Source organism: Lepus europaeus, chromosome 6, assembly GCF_033115175.1.
Source record: "Lepus europaeus isolate LE1 chromosome 6, mLepTim1.pri, whole genome shotgun sequence".
Lineage (NCBI taxonomy): Eukaryota > Metazoa > Chordata > Mammalia > Lagomorpha > Leporidae > Lepus > Lepus europaeus.
In genome coordinates, this window is record NC_084832.1 from 80,712,829 (window position 1) to 80,729,951 (window position 17,123).

General features: G+C 44.5%; 1 protein-coding gene and 2 non-coding genes across 3 annotated transcripts; all 3 read right to left on the reverse strand.

The window, feature by feature from the left end:
- Positions 1-1,520: 1,520 nt before the first annotated feature.
- RPL21 (ribosomal protein L21) lies at positions 1,521-4,700 on the reverse strand. Its single transcript, XM_062194443.1, has 6 exons — positions 4,533-4,700; positions 3,187-3,265; positions 2,903-2,964; positions 2,427-2,539; positions 1,778-1,928; positions 1,521-1,643 (listed from the first exon to the last, which is right to left on the reverse strand). Exons 2-6 carry the CDS (start codon positions 3,251-3,253, stop codon positions 1,554-1,556), a joined length of 483 nt encoding a protein of 160 aa, XP_062050427.1. The 5' UTR covers positions 3,254-3,265; positions 4,533-4,700; the 3' UTR covers positions 1,521-1,553.
- Positions 2,263-2,390, reverse strand: LOC133762664 (small nucleolar RNA SNORA27). Its single transcript, XR_009866332.1, has one exon. It is a non-coding gene; the product is annotated as a small nucleolar RNA SNORA27 (small nucleolar RNA).
- Positions 2,650-2,720, reverse strand: LOC133762650 (small nucleolar RNA SNORD102). Its single transcript, XR_009866319.1, has one exon. It is a non-coding gene; the product is annotated as a small nucleolar RNA SNORD102 (small nucleolar RNA).
- Positions 4,701-17,123: the final 12,423 nt, after the last annotated feature.

Below are 17,123 nucleotides of genomic sequence, written 5' to 3' on the forward strand. Positions count from 1 at the left end.
CCAGTGCTGGGCCACCAAATCAATTGACATTAATAAAGGAGGGGCTGGCCCCATGGCACACAAGGTTAATCCTCCGCCACTGGCTCTGGCATCCCATATGGGCGTTGGTTCGTCTCTTGTTCCTCTTCCAGTCCAGCTCTCTGCTGTGGCCTGGGATAGCAGTGGAGGACGGCCCAAAGTTCTTGGACCCCTGCACCCCACATGGGAAACCAGGAAGAAACTCCTGGCTTCGGATCAGCACAGCTCCAGTCGCTGTGGCCATTTGGAGAGTGAACCAATGGAAGGGAGACCTTTCTCTTTTTAATTCTACCTCTCAAATAAATAAAAATGAAATAAAGAGACAGCTTGACTTCACAGTTGTAACCAGGATCATCCATTTAAACTTCCCTTAAAGTTAAAAACTTCTCCTTGTTAGGCACTCATTGATATTCAAATCAAGTTTTCTAGTTTCCAAAGCAGTACTTACAACCCCACCTACTTCAGTAGAGAAAGCTCAAGCCACCAATTAAGGTTTTTCCTCACACCCACAGCATCTACTAAACTGGAGAACAAGTAGATTCTTGTCCTCAAGTTGAATGAAAGTGGTGGGGAGAAAAATACCATTTAAATAGGAAATCACAGCAGCTACACACTTTGTTATAATTGCAAATTATAAATGGTATTAAAATACCTGATAGGGAGTGAACCAGCAAATAAGACCCTCAACTCTACCCCTCAAATAAAACTCCTAAAAACTTAAATGGAGTAAAATAGACAACTTGATTAAATGTGTCTTTAGTTTCTACCTCAAATGCAAACACAAGCTATGGTTTCTCCTGAGGACTGTGCCTTCATGAATGCATCAGCACGAAGGGCTGGAGGGAACCTGTGCAGCCCCACTCCTCTCCTAGCATGAAGTGAACAGTCTACTCCCCTCCAGTCTATTTTGCCACAGGACAGTCTGACATCAACCTGGTCCATGCCCTGATCTTCAAACTTCCCACTCTCTGGAACTTTGAAAAATGGACTTAAGCTGTACAAATTACCCAAGTTTGTGCTAATTTGTTACAGCAAGAGAAATGGACTAAGGTAAATACTATTACGCTGTTGTCTAAGGCATCCTGTTCTGTGAATGGTGAAAGTGCTGTTACAAACGGCACTTTTTTAACCAACTCATTTTTTAAATGGTCAGCTTCAAAGGCAAATTCTTGATCCTTAAAATCCAGCTATTTGAATCTTAAGTAATCAACTTTCTGAGCTTAACTGTAATACAACATCATCTTCCACTTATTTTTGTAAGCCCTGTCCATGGTGATTTACAGACACTGTCTTTTAAAACAATATAAATATTTTCAAAGTAATATCCAGCCATTTTCTATGCAACTAAGTATTTTTGGCTGTACAACAGCAGCCCACCTCACATCCTTCAGGGAAAAAAAATACTAAATCTGAATAGTAAAAACATTACACAATGAATTAGGACACAGTCAAAACTTGATTAAAATAAATCTTTAGAAACAAGACACCATACCTCTACTCAATTAGCTCTTATTTATTTATTTATTTTACATTTATTATGCCATGAATTCATAAGGAATGGGTTCCAGCAGTTCAGGCTCCTTTCCATTGGTTCTGACAAAGTGGGCTTCTCTGGGTGGAGCAGGCTATTGGAAAATAATTAATTATTAATACTCAGAAAAAAATATTTAATTCTGAAAAATAAGTTTACCAGTGAGCAACAATTTTTAAAAGTTCTCCAAGATTAATACCAAGATAGCCTGTCAAGTCAAATGCTTACCTGACGCTTTAGTTGAACCCAGGTACCCTTCTCTTTGGCTTCCTTCTTTTTCTGATCATTTTCCTTCACACGTTTCAAGAAGCTATCTCGGCTCTTAGAGTGCTTAATGTGTTCAATACGCACATTTATTCTCTTGGCAAGAATCTTGCCCCTGAAGAGAGCAGAAGATCTGGTAAGTGTTTTGTCAGGAGTATTAAACACAGAAAAATGCTTTGGAAGTTCCATTTGTTAAATCATTAGCCTTCTTTTTACTCTGACAGTATAAATCAACAGGGTGATGGCTTGATTACTTAATTTACCACCAATTTTAAGTCTTCTTCTGGCCAACAGCCCTACTTTTAAGGTCTCTTTTAATGAAATGACAGCTCCTGGAACATTAATTTCACTAAAACCACATTAATAAAATTTGATTAATTTCTCAAATTCATGAAAACTAGAACTGCTAAGAACTTAATCAAGTAAGCTTTTCTATTAAGTGCATTTCAGTTTGTTTCCTCTGACAGGTTACAAGACAAACACTCAGTTTGCTTGAGTTTTAAAAGGATAGTTCCTTTGCCCCACTTGAATGACCAATAAAGACAAAAAGTCCAATTGGCAAAGTGAAAAGGGGGCGAGAGAATATCAAGTAGTACAAAGAACTATGACTTACTTCACTTGTTTGTTTACAACAATGCCAACAGCATGCTGGGTAACGTTGTAGACTCTTCCAGTTTTTCCATGGTAACATTTATGGGGCATTCCTTTTTGAACAGTACCCATTCCCTGTTAAAAAAGGAGACAGATGTTACACAATTTCCCCTTCCTTTTAAACTTTGACTCATTAGCCTACTGCACCATATCAGGCCCGCTAAGATTTTAAGTGGTGACTCAAGAGCTTTCAGAGCCGGTGAAATGTGTTTTTCATGTTGCTTCAAGCAATCAAAAAGACAATCATCATTAAGCTCTGGAGTACCAGGACACATATAAGACACAAAATAGCTTTCATTAGAGTTTTCTTTCACTTTTGACAAACTCAGGATTTTTTCCTGATTTTCCATTAGATGTTACCTTCAAGCAAGTAATGAGAAAAATCTAGACCTAAGAACAGAACTTATAAAACATTCACTCTATATTTTTATAAATTACCTTGATGTCCACAATGTCACCTTTCTTGTAAATGCGCATGTATGTGGCCAAAGGAACAACTCCTGCAGAAAAATATTTTGGTTCAGTATGAAGGTTATTATATATACAATATATACACACACCACCTTTGACAGTTACAAAGTTTTAAATCTTGCCAATGGACGATTACCCTTGGAAAAAAAATCAGTGTACTAAAGTGTAGTTACAACACTGCTACACAAAATTGTTATTTATTACAAAATACTTGTGCCATGCTTGCTCCCAAGGAGGGTACATCTACTTACCATGTTTTCTGAAAGGCCTGGAGAACATGTACCGGGTACCTCGCCTCTTTCCCTTTGTGTTCGTCATCTTGGCGAATTACTGAAATCAGAAAAGCATAAAAAGTCATATACAAACAAATATTGGCATGTCCCTTTTTAATCAAAACCCTTCTAATTCCAAATGTTTTTACATCACAAAAGAAATGTTAGAAAGGACTGCAGCATCAAATCTTTCACTCACTAGAGATCATTTATTGTTGGAGAAACTGACAAAACAGCCTTGCCATGGGGATAGGTGGGGGATACTAAATCTCAACCTAATTTCCTGTAACAGCATCTAGTATTTAATGCCAAGCCACTACACTTACCAGAAGATGACCTACATTAAGCTCTCATCCTCTGTAATATGGGGTTAGTGCTTTTGAAAATGAGGTAGTACCTACAAAGCACTCAGCAAACCCTGGCACAAGTGTTCAAAAGAGTACCAGATGGCTAATTTATAATACCACAGGCATTCAGAATGGAACCTTTCCTTTGTTTCTCAACAACCCAAACAATGGTCCTCAAAGAACTGCCATTCTCAGCAATTACTCCTGCCATAAACAAAAGCAGCCCAATCAGGCTTAATTTCTGGACAGTGGACTAAAGTAAATCATTAATTTACTAGCACTCTTTAATCTTGAAGAAATGATTCTACTGAAGTATCTTTTTCATAACAATGGTGTGGCAAACTGACACAAAGACTGTCCCACCAAATCCAGGAAAACTGAAGCCTGTTTACAACGGATGTGTGCAACCAGGTGCAGATGCCCTGTCCTAATCCTCAAAATCTTCACCTCCGTGTTTCAGTCCATAAGCAAGGAGTGTTGCTCTGTAGCCTGAAGCCACTCGGTGGGTCACAAAACAGCAGCAACTGCATCTGACTCCAGAGCTCCTCCACCAGACCCACTTTCCAGAGCTGGAAATCCTTTTTACTGTCTACACTCAAACTTCCAACTTAGCGGGTTTTTCAAAACGATACCCCACGTAGAAACCGATGGAGTCTGTGAACAGCAACCAAAAACCGTGTTAACCAGAATCCACTGTGGGATAGTCTGCTGACTGAAATGGTCATTAGCATCAAGTAATTAGACAAAAACCACCAAGAACTACGAGTAAGTGGCTATTACAGAACGTTTCCTTCAGCTTCTAAATCGCACGCTGTTCCGGAATCCGTTCGCTCAACACATGCTGTCCTGGCACCGCCTCCCGGTACAAGTACTTTCCCCTCGTCCCACCGCCATGCGGGACCCAAATCTCGAAACAAGGCATCATCATCCCTTCGTGCACTCAATCTCGCCTGGAGTTCCCTACCCACGTCGACTCACCGGGATCCCACCACGACTGAGGCCTAGACACACACCTAGGCCTCAGCAGACGTGCAAAGCAATGCTTTAACTCCGCTCTGGCTACAGTTCAGTCCACATCCGACAGCCTGACAACCTATCCGAGAGGGGTCAGCATATCCAAGCCGAAACGCTATCAGGAGGATTAAGTTCTTGCCGGATGAGCCCAAATCGCCTCACCCACAACGTCTCAGGCCCGTCTTTCCCGAGACGCTTCCCCAGCACAGGGCCGCGGCACGGCCATTCGGTCCTCAGTCCCCGGGCCGCTGCCGGCCCGGCGCACGCCGCACCACGTAGAGCAGGCCACGGTTAGACCCACGCTCGCCAGTGGGCCCCCAACAGGATAGATGGGTTCTCTAGAGCCCCGAAGCACGGCCTAGCCGGCCACGGGGCTTCCATTCCGGCTTACAGAACTCTTGAGGGCCGGGAGCCACGCGAACTGCCTACCTGGAAGATGGCGGCTCCGGCCGAAAGGAAGGGGGCGGGGCTGCGGCGCGCGCCTTACAAGGGCCTGCGGGCTGCCCGCGGCGCTGCCTGAAAGAAACGCCCTCCGAGTCTTTTCCCGAGAGAAGGGGCTTGACGCTGAGAACAATGAGAGTCTATGAGAATAGCTTTGCTTTTCGAGACAAAAACGTAATCGGCAAATGCCAGCTGCACGTGTCTCTTCAGTCAGCCCGGAAAGGGTCCTTCAAGGATATCAAACAGGACGCCGACGCCCTGAGCGCGCTGACGTCACCGCTGCGTGACGCCGACGCCGACGCCGGAAACGGGCTTGCGTCGACGTCGCCCGGGGCTGGGCGGTTGTGTGTCCTGCGGCGAATTCGCCGGTGAAAGCGCTCTTAGGTGTTTCTGGTAGTTGGTTTGCGGGAATGATTACGTGGGCACGGAAGACAAGCTAGAAGGAAGTGAAATGTTACGTAGTTGTGCGTCTTACAAGAGTTTTTAACCCCCGGAATGCGGCTGCTTGTACGTACACAGATGTTAACACCCTTTGGAAAAGTAAATTTGCAAATTCTAGTAACTCCGAAGGTTTTCAAACCCAGCATTCTGCTCCGCAGTGTGTGCCCTGTAAAAACTTTTTAAAAAAATCTTATTTAATGAATATAAATTTCCAAACTACAGTTTATGGTTTACAATGGCTTCCCCCCCATAACTTCGTAACTTCCCTCCCACCCACAACCCTCCCCTTTCCCGCTCCCTGTCCCCTTCCATTCACATCAAGATTCATTTTCAATTCTCTTTGTATACAGAAGATCAGTTTAGTATATGTTAAGTAAAGATTTCAACAGTTTGCCCTCACAGCAACACAAAGTGAAAACTACTGTTGGAGTACCAGTTATAGCATTAAATCACAGTGTACAGCACATTTTTAAAAAAAAATTTTTTTTTTTGACAGGCAGAGTGGATAGTGAGAGAGAGACAGAGAGAAAGGTCTTCCTTTTTGCCGTTGGTTCACCCTCCAATGGCCGCTGCGGCCGGCGCATCTCGCTGATCCGAAGCCAGGAGCCAGGTGCTTCTCCTGGTCTCCCATGTGGGTGCAGGGCCCAAGGACTTGGGCCATCCTCCACTGCCTTCCCGGGCCATAGCAGAGAGCTGACCTGGAAGAGGGGCAATCAGGATAGAATCCGGCGCCCGAACCGGGACTAGAACCTGGTGTGCCGGTGCCGCAAGGCGGAGGATTAGCCTGTTAAGCCACGGTGCTGGCCAGTGTACAGCACATTAAGGACAGAGATCCTACATGAAATTTTTTTCAAAAAATTGATTAATTTTCTATGTAATTTATGTAAAAACTTTGATATATGGGCAGAGACATAACAGCGCTGGAGGCGGAAGCCGGACACCCGCCGACAAGAATAGTGGCAGGTGTATTGCAAGGTGTTAGCGGGGTGGAATATTACGAGCCCGTGAAACGAGCCAACTCTGATGAGGCAAAAAGAGCCATGAAGGGGAAAAAAAATAGCAAGACAGTTCATACACGCAGTGTTTTAAGACGTGTGAGACAATACTACAGATTGTTTAGGTGTGTATAATCCAGTGAAACTAAGAAACACACCAGAATGAAATCCAGTTTAGTAAAGTGGCTTATATCTCACAGGGAACAGGGAGGGGACCATGAGGGGACGCTGTAACTGTATTGCCCGTTCACGAGCTGGGCATTCAGTATGTGAGTGGCCATTGCTTTATTCATTGCCCCGTTAAAAACTGGTGTTTTCTTCATATAGTCTATTAGTATTTTTAGAAGTTGTTTTACATGTATCTTAAAAAATTGAGCAGTCCTAAGAATTCCCACAAACCCAGCATCCAATTTCCCCTGTTGTTAATATTTACCATTACTCTGATACATTTGTTGCAATTAAGAAACCAATATTATATGTTATTATTAGCTGAAGTCCATCCTTTGTTCATGTCTCTTTAGTTCGTATGTCATTCAGGATACCACATAGCAGTATTTAGTTATCGCATCTCTTTATATGCCTTTGGCTGTGGAGTTTTCTCAGACTTTCCTTATTTTTGATGGTTTTGAGGAGTACTGCTCTGGAATTTTTTGAAGGCTCCTCTACTATTAGAATTCATCTGTTTTACTCATGATTGTATCATTTTAGGGTGCATTTTTTAAAAAGACTTATTAATTTATTTGAAAGGTAAGAGTCACAGAGAGGCAGAAGCAGAGTGAATGAGAGAGTTGTCTTCCATCCACTGGTTCACTCCCCAAATGGCCACAACAACCAGAGCTGCACCAATCCAAAGCCAGGAGCTTCTTCCAGGTCTCCCACATGGGTGCAGGGGCCCAAGGACTTGGGCTATCTTCTGCTTTCCCAGGCCACAGTAGAGAGCGGGATCAGAAGTGGAGCAGCTGGGGCTCGAACCGACGTCCATAAGGGATGCTGGTACTGGAGGTGGCAACTTTACCCACTATGCCACAGCACTGACCCCTAGGATGTATTTTTTTAAAAGTTTCTAGGCCAGTGCTGTGGCGTAGTGGGTTAATGCCCTGGCCTGAAGCACCGGCATCCCATATGGGCACCAGTTCAATCCCGCTCTCTGCTATGGCCTGGGAAAGCAGTACAAGATGGCCCAAGTCCTTGGGCCCCTGCAACCACATGGGAGACCTGGAAGAAGCTCCTGACTCCTGGCTTTGGATCGGCACAGTTCCGGCCGTTGCTGCCAATTGGGGAGTGAACCATCGGATGGAAGACTTCTCTCTCTCTCTCTGTCTCTCCTCTCTCTGTGTAACTCTGACTTTCAAATAAAATAAATCTTTTAAAAAAAGTTTTTTTGTTTATTTGAGAGGTGGAGTTACAAAGAAAGGAGAGACAAAGAGAGATCTTTCATCTGCTACTTCACTCCCCAAATGCCCACAGTGACAGGTGCTGGACCAGGTTGAATCCAGGACCCAGGACTTCTTCAAGGTCTCCCACATGGATGCAGGAGCCCAAGAACTTGCGCCATCTTTTGCTGGTTTCCCAGGCTGTTAGCAGGGAGCTGGATCAGAAGTGGAGCAGCTAGGACTCCAGCTGGTGCCGGTATGCGATGCTGGTGTTGCAGGCAGTGGCTCAACCCACTGTGCTACAATGCCAGCCCCTGGGATGCATTTTTTAAGAAAGTAGTAGCAAAAACTATTCTGATTGAAAATAAATAATATAAATTATGTTATACCATGGGTTTTGAAAATTTACACTTACTTGACTCATAGGATGCCTGGGAAACTTATAATTTCTAAAAATTGCATTAGTTTTAGATTTTTTTTTAAGATTTATTTATTTGAAAGAGTTACAGAGGGAGAGAGAGACAGAGACAGAGAGATTTTCCCTCCACTGGTTCACTCCCCAATTTAGCCACACCGATGGGAGCCAGGCTGATCCAAAGCCAGGAATCAGGAGCCTCTCCAGGGTCTCCCATATGTATGCAGGGGCTCAAGCACCTGGATCATCGTCCACTGCTTTCCCTGGCTATTAGCAGGGAGCTGCATCAGAAGTGGAGCAGCTGGGACTCAAACTAGTCCCCAGTATGGGATGCTGACACCACAGGTGGAGGCTTAGCCTACTGTGCCACAGTGCCAGCCCCATTAGCTCTAGATTTTAAATTTATACGTCCTGTGACCACAGTGTCCAGCCCTCAGGCTTGCTTATTCAAGAACTTGAGGAAGAATAGGATTCAGTCTGATTTGACTTCCTCAATACATTGGCTCCTCCACCTTCACTATATGATCATTCCCTTCCAGCTGTCTCTTGTCCCACTTCCTTTCCTGTCACCTTAGCCAAATACACAGCCATGTGTAAATGCATCCTTTTGTCTTCTCCATCACAGAACCTCTATAGGTAGGTATTGTTGAAGAAAATCTTAGAAGTCAGCCAACCAGTGGGAGTGCCAACAAGGCATCCCTGGGCTATACTTTGAGCAATCAGACATATTTTCTTTAGTCCACAGAGTGTTCTTTTTCAAAAATTAATATATTTTATATTTTTAATAAATCAAAATTGCTGGCTTCTTTCTCTTTTTTATTTTTTTTTATTTGACAGAGTTATAAACAGTGAGAGAGAGACAGAGAGATAGGTCTTCCTTCTGTTGGTTCACCCCCCAAATGGCTGCTATGGCTGGCGCTACGCCGATCTGAAGCCAGGAGCCAGGTGCTTCTTCCAGGTCTCCCGTGCAGGTGCAGAGGCCCAAGCACTTGGGCCATCTTCTACTGCTTTCCCAGGTCATCACCAGGGAGCTTGATCAGAAGTGGAGCAGCCGGTGCCTGTAAGGGATGCTTGACGCCACAGGCAGCAGCTTAACCTACTAAACCACAGCACCGGCCCTGCTGGCTTCTCTTGAAAATTCAGGATTAGCAAGATAAAGCTGCCAGTATTGGTGGCAGTAATCCAGTGGCTTCCCCCTTTTAGATGCAACACGTATTCTTAAGTTCCTTGGGCAGATGGTCTGCATCAGTTCTTCATCTGCCTGGCCCCTGTAATATGCATGTGAAATTTTAGCCCCTGCCATAAGTTCATGATTCATTGTTGTCACAAAGTACTAGCTAGTGTTTGACATTCCCACTGCAGTTCCACAGGTAATCTATTCACCCACTCTTTTCTAAAGACTTTCACATAGGTGCTGGCGTTGTGGTACAGTGAGTTAAGCTGCTGCCTACAGTGCCAGCATCCCTTGTGAGCTCCGGTTCTAGACCTGACTGCTCCACTTCCAATCCAGCTCTCTACTAATGTGCCTGGAAAAGTAGTGGAAGATGGCCCCCAAGTGCTTGAGCTCCTGTACCCATGTGGGAGATCAGGATGGAGTTCCAGGCTCCCAGGTTTGACCTGGCCCAGCCCTGGCTGTTGTGGCTATTTGGAAAGTGAACCAGAGGGTGGGATATCTCTTGCTCTCTCTTTCTCCCTACCTCTCTGTCACTTTGCCTTTCAAATAATAAATAAATCTTGGGGCTGGTGCTGTGGTGTGGCAGGTAAAGCCTCCGCCTGCAGTGCTGGCATCCCATATGGGCACTGGTTTGAGTCCCGGCTGTTCCACTTCCAATCCAGCTCTCTGCTAAGGCCTGAGAAAGCAGTAGAAGATGGCTCAAGTGCTTGGGCCCCTGCACCTACATGGGAGACTCAGAAGAAGCTCCTGGCTCCTGGCTTTGGATTGGCCCAGCTCAAAGCAGTGGACGGAAGACCTCTCTCTGCCTCTGCCTCTCTGTAACTCTGCCTCTCAAATAAATAAATAAATAAATAAATAAATAAATAAATCTTTATAAAAGTGAAACAAAATTTAAAAACAGACTTTCACATTAATTCCTTTGATTATCAAATCTCCTATCCTTGATCCTCACCTTTCTTTCAGGTGATAACCACTTGTTTTCTTTCCCTTATTTCAGAGGCAGAGGTACAGACTGAGTTCCCCAAATGTCTGTGATGACCAGGGCTGGGCCAGGCCAAAGCCAGGTACCAAGTCAATCCCGGTCTTCCAAGTAGGTGACACGAACCCAATTTCTGGCCCTCCTTAACCTCATTCCTTCCCAACTACTGTCCCCATGTTTCCTTTTCTTTTTCTCTTAAACTTTAAAAAAAAAAATTCATGAAATTACTGATTTTGTGCATCAAAAGCTACCAGATTTCAGCAGTGTCATAGAATTTAACCTAATGGTTGTATGGTGAACACTGTCATCTCATACTCATCTCCCATTCTGTTTTCATAGAATCTGACTGTTGCAGTCATGCCCCTAAAACTGCTCTTATCAAGGCATTGGTTGTTTCCAGGTTGCCAAAACAAAAAGACACTTCCTGTTCTTGTCTATTTTGATCTTGCAGAAGCACTGGACTCTGTTGGCCACTTCTTCCTCCTTGAAAAATTACCCTACTGACTTCTCCACAGACTGTTTTGCTGTTTTTCCTTCCTCTCCATGTCCTCTAAAGAATAGATTTGCTCTTGGGGCCAGCATTCAGTGAGTGCAGCTGCTGCTGCTGATGCCTACATCCGGTATCACAGTGCTGGTTTGAGTCCTGGCTGCTCTACTTCTGAACTAGCTTCCTGCTAATGTGCCTGGGAAGGCAGTGAAAGATGGCTCCAGTGCTTGGGCCCCTGCACCCATGTCGGAGGTCCGGAATGAATTCCTGGTTCCTGATTTCAACCTATCCTAGACCTGGCTATTGCAGCCATTTGGGTACTGGACCAGTGGGTGGAAGATATCTCTTTCTCTCTATTGTCTATTTTCTCTGTTTCACTGTCACTCCAGCTTTCAAATAAATAAATAAATAAATCCTTACCAGAAAAAAAAACAACAACATTTTTTCTTGAGTCTTGGAGCTGTGTCCCTGCTGTCTCTCTTTGACACTGTCCTTCTGGGTAACTCATGTTTATTCCCGTTGTGACAAATTCCATCTAAAGGCTGCTTACTCCTAGTTTTTGTCTGTAATTTAGGCCTGTTGCAAGTTGACATCTATTCTTGGACACTGTTTAACATTTCAAAGTTAACTTTTCCAAACTGAAACCCCAAACTGGTTTCTGCCCCAATATTTCCTATCCCAAGACTTTCATAAGCCAGAGACCTTGGTTTCAGCTTTAAGCTTTCCCTCCTCCCCTCCATATCCAATCCATCGGCAAGTTTAGTTCCAATCCCACTGGGGAAACATATATACAGTTGCCCTATCTTTTTGTATCTATGGCTGCTGCCTCTGGTGTTTCTCACTCCCAGCTACCCAAGTAGTACCTCTAAGATTACTTTTCTCTCTTTAGCCCTTGCTGTATTCATTTTCTTCTTTTTTTTTTTCCTTTCTTTTTTTGGACAGGCAGAGTGGACAGTGAGAGAGAGAGACAGAGAGAAATGTCTTCCTTTTCCGTTGGTTCACAATGGCTGCCACAGCCGGCACACCGCGCTGATCCGAAGCCAGGAGCCAGGTGCTTCTCCTGGTCTCCCATGGGGTGCAGGGCCCAAGGACTTGGGCCATCCTCCACTGCACTCCTGGGCCACAGCAGAGAGCTGGACTGGAAGAGGGGCAGCCGGGACAGAATCCGGCGCCCTGACTGGAATCCGGTGTGTCGGCACCGCAGGCAGAGGATTAGCCTATTGAACCACGGCACTGGCCTGCTGTATTCATTTTCAACATGGTAACCACAGGGATCTTTTAAAATTGTAAATCTGATTATATCACACCAAAAGGCTCTTCTGTGCTCTTTTTTTTTTTTTTAAAGATTTATTTATTTATTTGGAAGGCAGAGTTATAGAGAGGCAGAAGCAGAGAGAGAGAGAGAGGTCTTCCATCTGCTGGTTCACTCACCAGGTGGCTGCAACGGCCAGAGCTGCGCTGATCCAAAGCCAGGAGCCAGGAACTTCTTCCGGATTGCCCACATGGGTGCAGGGACCCAATGACTTGGGCCATCTTCCATTGCTTTCCCAGGCCATAGCAGAGAGCTGGATTGGAAGTGGAGCACCAGGACTCAAACCAGTGCCCATGTGGGATGCCAGCCACTGCAGGTGGAGGCTTTACCCAGTACACCACAGCACTGGCCCCTTCTTCTGTACTCTTTAGAATAAACTCTGAATCCCATACCATGGCTTTCAAAGCCCTGTGTAAACTGTTTGCCCATCTCCAGGTTCACTTGGTTCCCCCACCCCCTCACTGCTTTGCCAGTCCCACTGTTCAGTTTCATGAGCATTTCAAGCTCAGGGCAGTCTCAGGATCTTTATGCATACTTTGCCCTTCAAATAACCTGATCTTTCTCATTTTTTTTATTCCTGAAGGAAACTTCCACAAAGAATGGATGCTTGGTGGGAGTTAGATGCCAAAGATTGAAAGAACATTCCAAGGAAATACCATGTGGTCTGTGCAGGAAAGGACAAGAAGCATGGTGGTGCTGGTGCAAGACCAGAAAGCTAAGAAACAGAGCAGGGTGGGTAGATTGTGAAGGCTGCTACTGAGGTGCTTGAGAAGCTGCACCTTTTACTATATCAAGTCGAGCATTCCCGTCAAATCTTAGCAAGAGGCATGGTGACGAAGGTGGTGGGAGTGACAGCTGATATTTACTGAAGGGTTATTCTACAGGCCAGGAGGTGCTTTACAAATAGAATTTATTTAATCCTCACAATAGTCCTAGCAAGTAACTGATGCTACCTGTTCCTATGCCTTTAAAGACTCTACAATGTGGAAAAGGGTTGCTTTTCAGCTTTTTCCATTGCTGATTTAGGATTCAGCTTTCTCAAGTAAGCTGTGTCAATGACATTTGCCCATCTGTCTCTTTCAGCTTTCAAAAATTAGTTGCTTTTTTTTGTAATCTGGTTTTAAGTCTTTGGACAAACACACATGATTTTAATGGGGTTTCAGGGGGGAACAAAATTAGTTTAAAGTATTTAATCGCGCTTTTTTTTTTTTTTTTTTTTTTGTGACAGGCAGAGTGGATAGTGAGAGAGAGAGACAGAGAGAAAGGTCTTCCTTTTTGCCGTTGGTTCACCCTCCAATGGCCGCTGCGGCCGGTGCATCATGCTGATCCGAAACCAGGAGCCAGGTGCTTCTCTTGGTCTCCCATGCGGGTGCAGGGCCCAAGCACTTGGGCCATCCTCCACTGCCTTCCCGGGCCATAGCAGAGAGCTGGCCTGGAAGAGGGGCAACTGGGACAGAATCCGGTGCCCAAACCGGGACTAGAACCCGGTGTGCCGGTGCCGCAAGGCGGAGGATTAGCCTGTTAAGCCACGGCGCCGGCCTAATCACGCATTTTAATATGGAAGCCCTCAAGGATGAATTATATAGAAACAAGACACCTAATAGTTACATGAACCCAATCATTCTTTTAGCTGAACTGAATGTTGAAGGAATTCCAATGCAACATGAAGGGTTGGATTGTATCATGGACTGTGTTGGGTTTTGTTTTATTTACTTATTTATTTTTGGTTACTTAGATCCATTCTTCATTTCTAATAGCCTTGCTGTTTACTTTAGAGCATTGACTTCTATACATATATATTATTCTTCTTCTTTTAAAAAATATTTATTTGTTTATTTGAAAGGCAGAATTACAGAGAGAGAGGGAGAGACAGAGAAAGAAATCCTCTATCTACTGGTTCATCCCTAAATGGCTGCAATGGCCTGGGCTGGACCAGGCCAAAGCCAGGAGCCAGAAACTCTATCCAGGTCTCCCACATGGGTGGCAGGAACCCAAGCACTTGGGCCATCTTCTGTTGCTTTCCAAGGCGCATTAACAGGGAGCTGGGTCGGAAGTGGAACAGCTAGACAAAAACTGGCGCCCATATGCTGGCATCTCAGGCAATGGCTTAACCCTCTGTATCCCAACGCCAGCCCCTATATTATTCTTTAAAAAAAAAAAAAAGCATTGGGGCCGGCACTGTGGCATAGGGTAAAGCTGCCACCTGCAGTGCCAGCATCCAATATGGTCCAATACGGTGCCAGTTCAAGTCCTGGCCACTCCACTTCCAATCCAGCTCTCTGCTATGGCCTGGGAAAGCAGTAAAAGATGGCCTGAGTCCTTGGGCCCCTGTATCCGTGTGGGAGACCCAGAAGAAGCTCCTGGCTCTTGGCTTCAGATCAGCCCAGCTCTGGCCATTGCAACCATTTGGAGAGTGAACTAGTGGAAGGAAGACCTCTCTCCCTCTCTCTCTCTCTCTCTGTCTCTACCTCTACCTCTATATGTAATTCTTTCAAATAAATGAAATAAATCTTTAAAAAAAGAAATAGCACTCACATGGGATGCTGGCATTGCAGGCAGCAACTTTTTTTTTTTAAGATTTATTTATTTATTTATTTATTTAATTATTTGCGAGTCAGAGTTACACAGAGAGAGAGGAGGCAGAGAGAGAGAGAGGTCTTCCATTCTCCAACTGTCTGCAACGGCCTGAGCTGTGCCGATACAAAGCCAGGAGCCAGGAACCAGAAGCTTCCCCTGGGTCTCCCACATGAGTGCAGGGGCCCAAGGACTTGGGCCATCTTCTACTGCTTTCCCAGGCCATAGCAGAGAGCTGGATTGGAAGTGGAGCACCAGGACCCGAAGCGGCGCCCATATGGGATGCCAGCGCCCCAGGCCAGGACGTTAACCCACTGCACCATAGCACCAGCCCCATAGGTGGCAACTTAACCCACTGTCTACAACATGGACCCTGAATACATTGTTCTTATGAAGATAATTACCACCCACCTCAGAACTGAAGGGACAAGACTGTTCTTCCTGTCCAGAGATAAGCGTAGGACAGACAGTGACCTAAACTCCACTAGCTGAATGCTATATGATTCATTTTTAAATTCTGAAGTGTGGGCTGGTGTTTGTAAGATGCTGGTTAAGATGGCTGTGTCCTGGAGCCGGTGCTATGGCATAGAGGGTAAAGCCACCGTCTGCAATGCCAGCATCCCGTATGGGTGCCAGTTCAAATCCTGGCTGCTCCACTTCTGATCCAGCTCTTTGCTGTGGCCTGGGAAAGCAGGAGACGTTGGCCGAACTCCTTGGACCCCTGCACCCATGTGGGAGATCAGGAAGAAGCTCCTGGCTCCTAGCTTGGGATTGGCGCCACTCCAGCCTCTGGCCACCTGGGAAGTGAACCAGCAGATGGAAGGCCTCTCTCTTTCTCTGCCTCTGGCTCTCTATAACTCTGCCTTTCAAATAAATAAATCTTTAAAACACACACACAAAGATTTCTGTGCCCTATATCAGAGTACCTGGGTTTGAAACCCAGCTCCACTATGAGTCCATCCTCCTGCTAATGCAGACCCTGGGAGGGAGAAGCAATGGCTCAAATAATTGAGTTCTGGCCACCCAGTGGGAAACCTGGATTGAGTTCCACACTCTCCATTGTGGACATTTAGGGAGTGAACTAGCAAATGGGCTATTCTCTCCCTTGGCACCTCACCCCCAAATAAATAAAAATTTAAAATTCTGGATTGAATGATGCTAGGACAGAAGTAATGGCTAGGTGTTGGTGAGTGTGGCAGGAGCATGCTTACCAGATTTACCAGAAATTTTCTCAGTTCCTTCAGCCTACTGCTTCTGCCTATTTGCAAGTCTAATTCTTGATTGTTTATGAATTCTGAAGGCCACAGTATCCTTCCAGTAAATCTCAATAATAAATCCAATAAGTGGCCTTTACCTGAGTCAGCTGGGTTACTTGAAACAAATATTCCCCATTAATTCATACTAGAAGTTGACCTTCCAACTCTGACTCTATAATGACATTGTAGGTGAATCTCACAGTATATGAAAACCTTACTTGATAAATGACCAGGAATTTAATAAGATGTTTCAGGTATAGGGCAAATCTGAATGTCTATGACCAAAGTATTCACAATTACTTCTGTTTTTGTTTGTTTGTTTTAAAAAGCAAATACCCTTTGAAAGGCAGAGAGACAAAACAGACATCTTCCACTTGCTGATTCAAGTCCCAACCACCTGCAACAGCCAGGGCTAAGCAGAGCTGAATCCAGGAGCCCACAATTTCATTTGGGTTTCCAATGTGGGTGACAGGGAGGGACCCAAGTACTTGAGCCATCATTTCCTGGGATATGAATTAACAGGAAGCTGGATTGGAAGCAGAGTAGTTGGGATTCAAATCAGGCACTAATATGGAATGTTTGTGTCCCAGACAGTGACTGAAGCACTGAGCCAATGCTTACCCCTGGTTATTTGTTTTAATTACCTCTTTATCTTTGTGAATAGAAAAATTTTAATTCTACATCAGTTTTTCTATTTTTTAACATATTATGTTAATTTAACACACTCAGTTGATTTGGGATAAGTAGAACCAAAATAATACTATTATCTTTTTTTTTCATTTATTAAACTTTTATTTAATGAATATAAATTTCCAAAGTACAGCTTATGGGTTACAATGGCTTCCCCCCTCCCATAACTTCCCTCCCGCCTGCAACCCTCCCCTTTCCCGCTCCCTCTCCCCTTCCATTCACATCAAGATTCATTTTCAATTCTCTTTATATACAGAAGATCAGTTTAGTATATATTAAGTAAAGATTTCAACAGTTTGCCCCATATAGCAACACAAAGTGAAAAAACTACCGTTGGAGTACTAGTTATAGCATTAAATAACAGTGTACAGCACACTAAAGACAGAGATCCTACATAATATTTTTTAAAAATTAATTA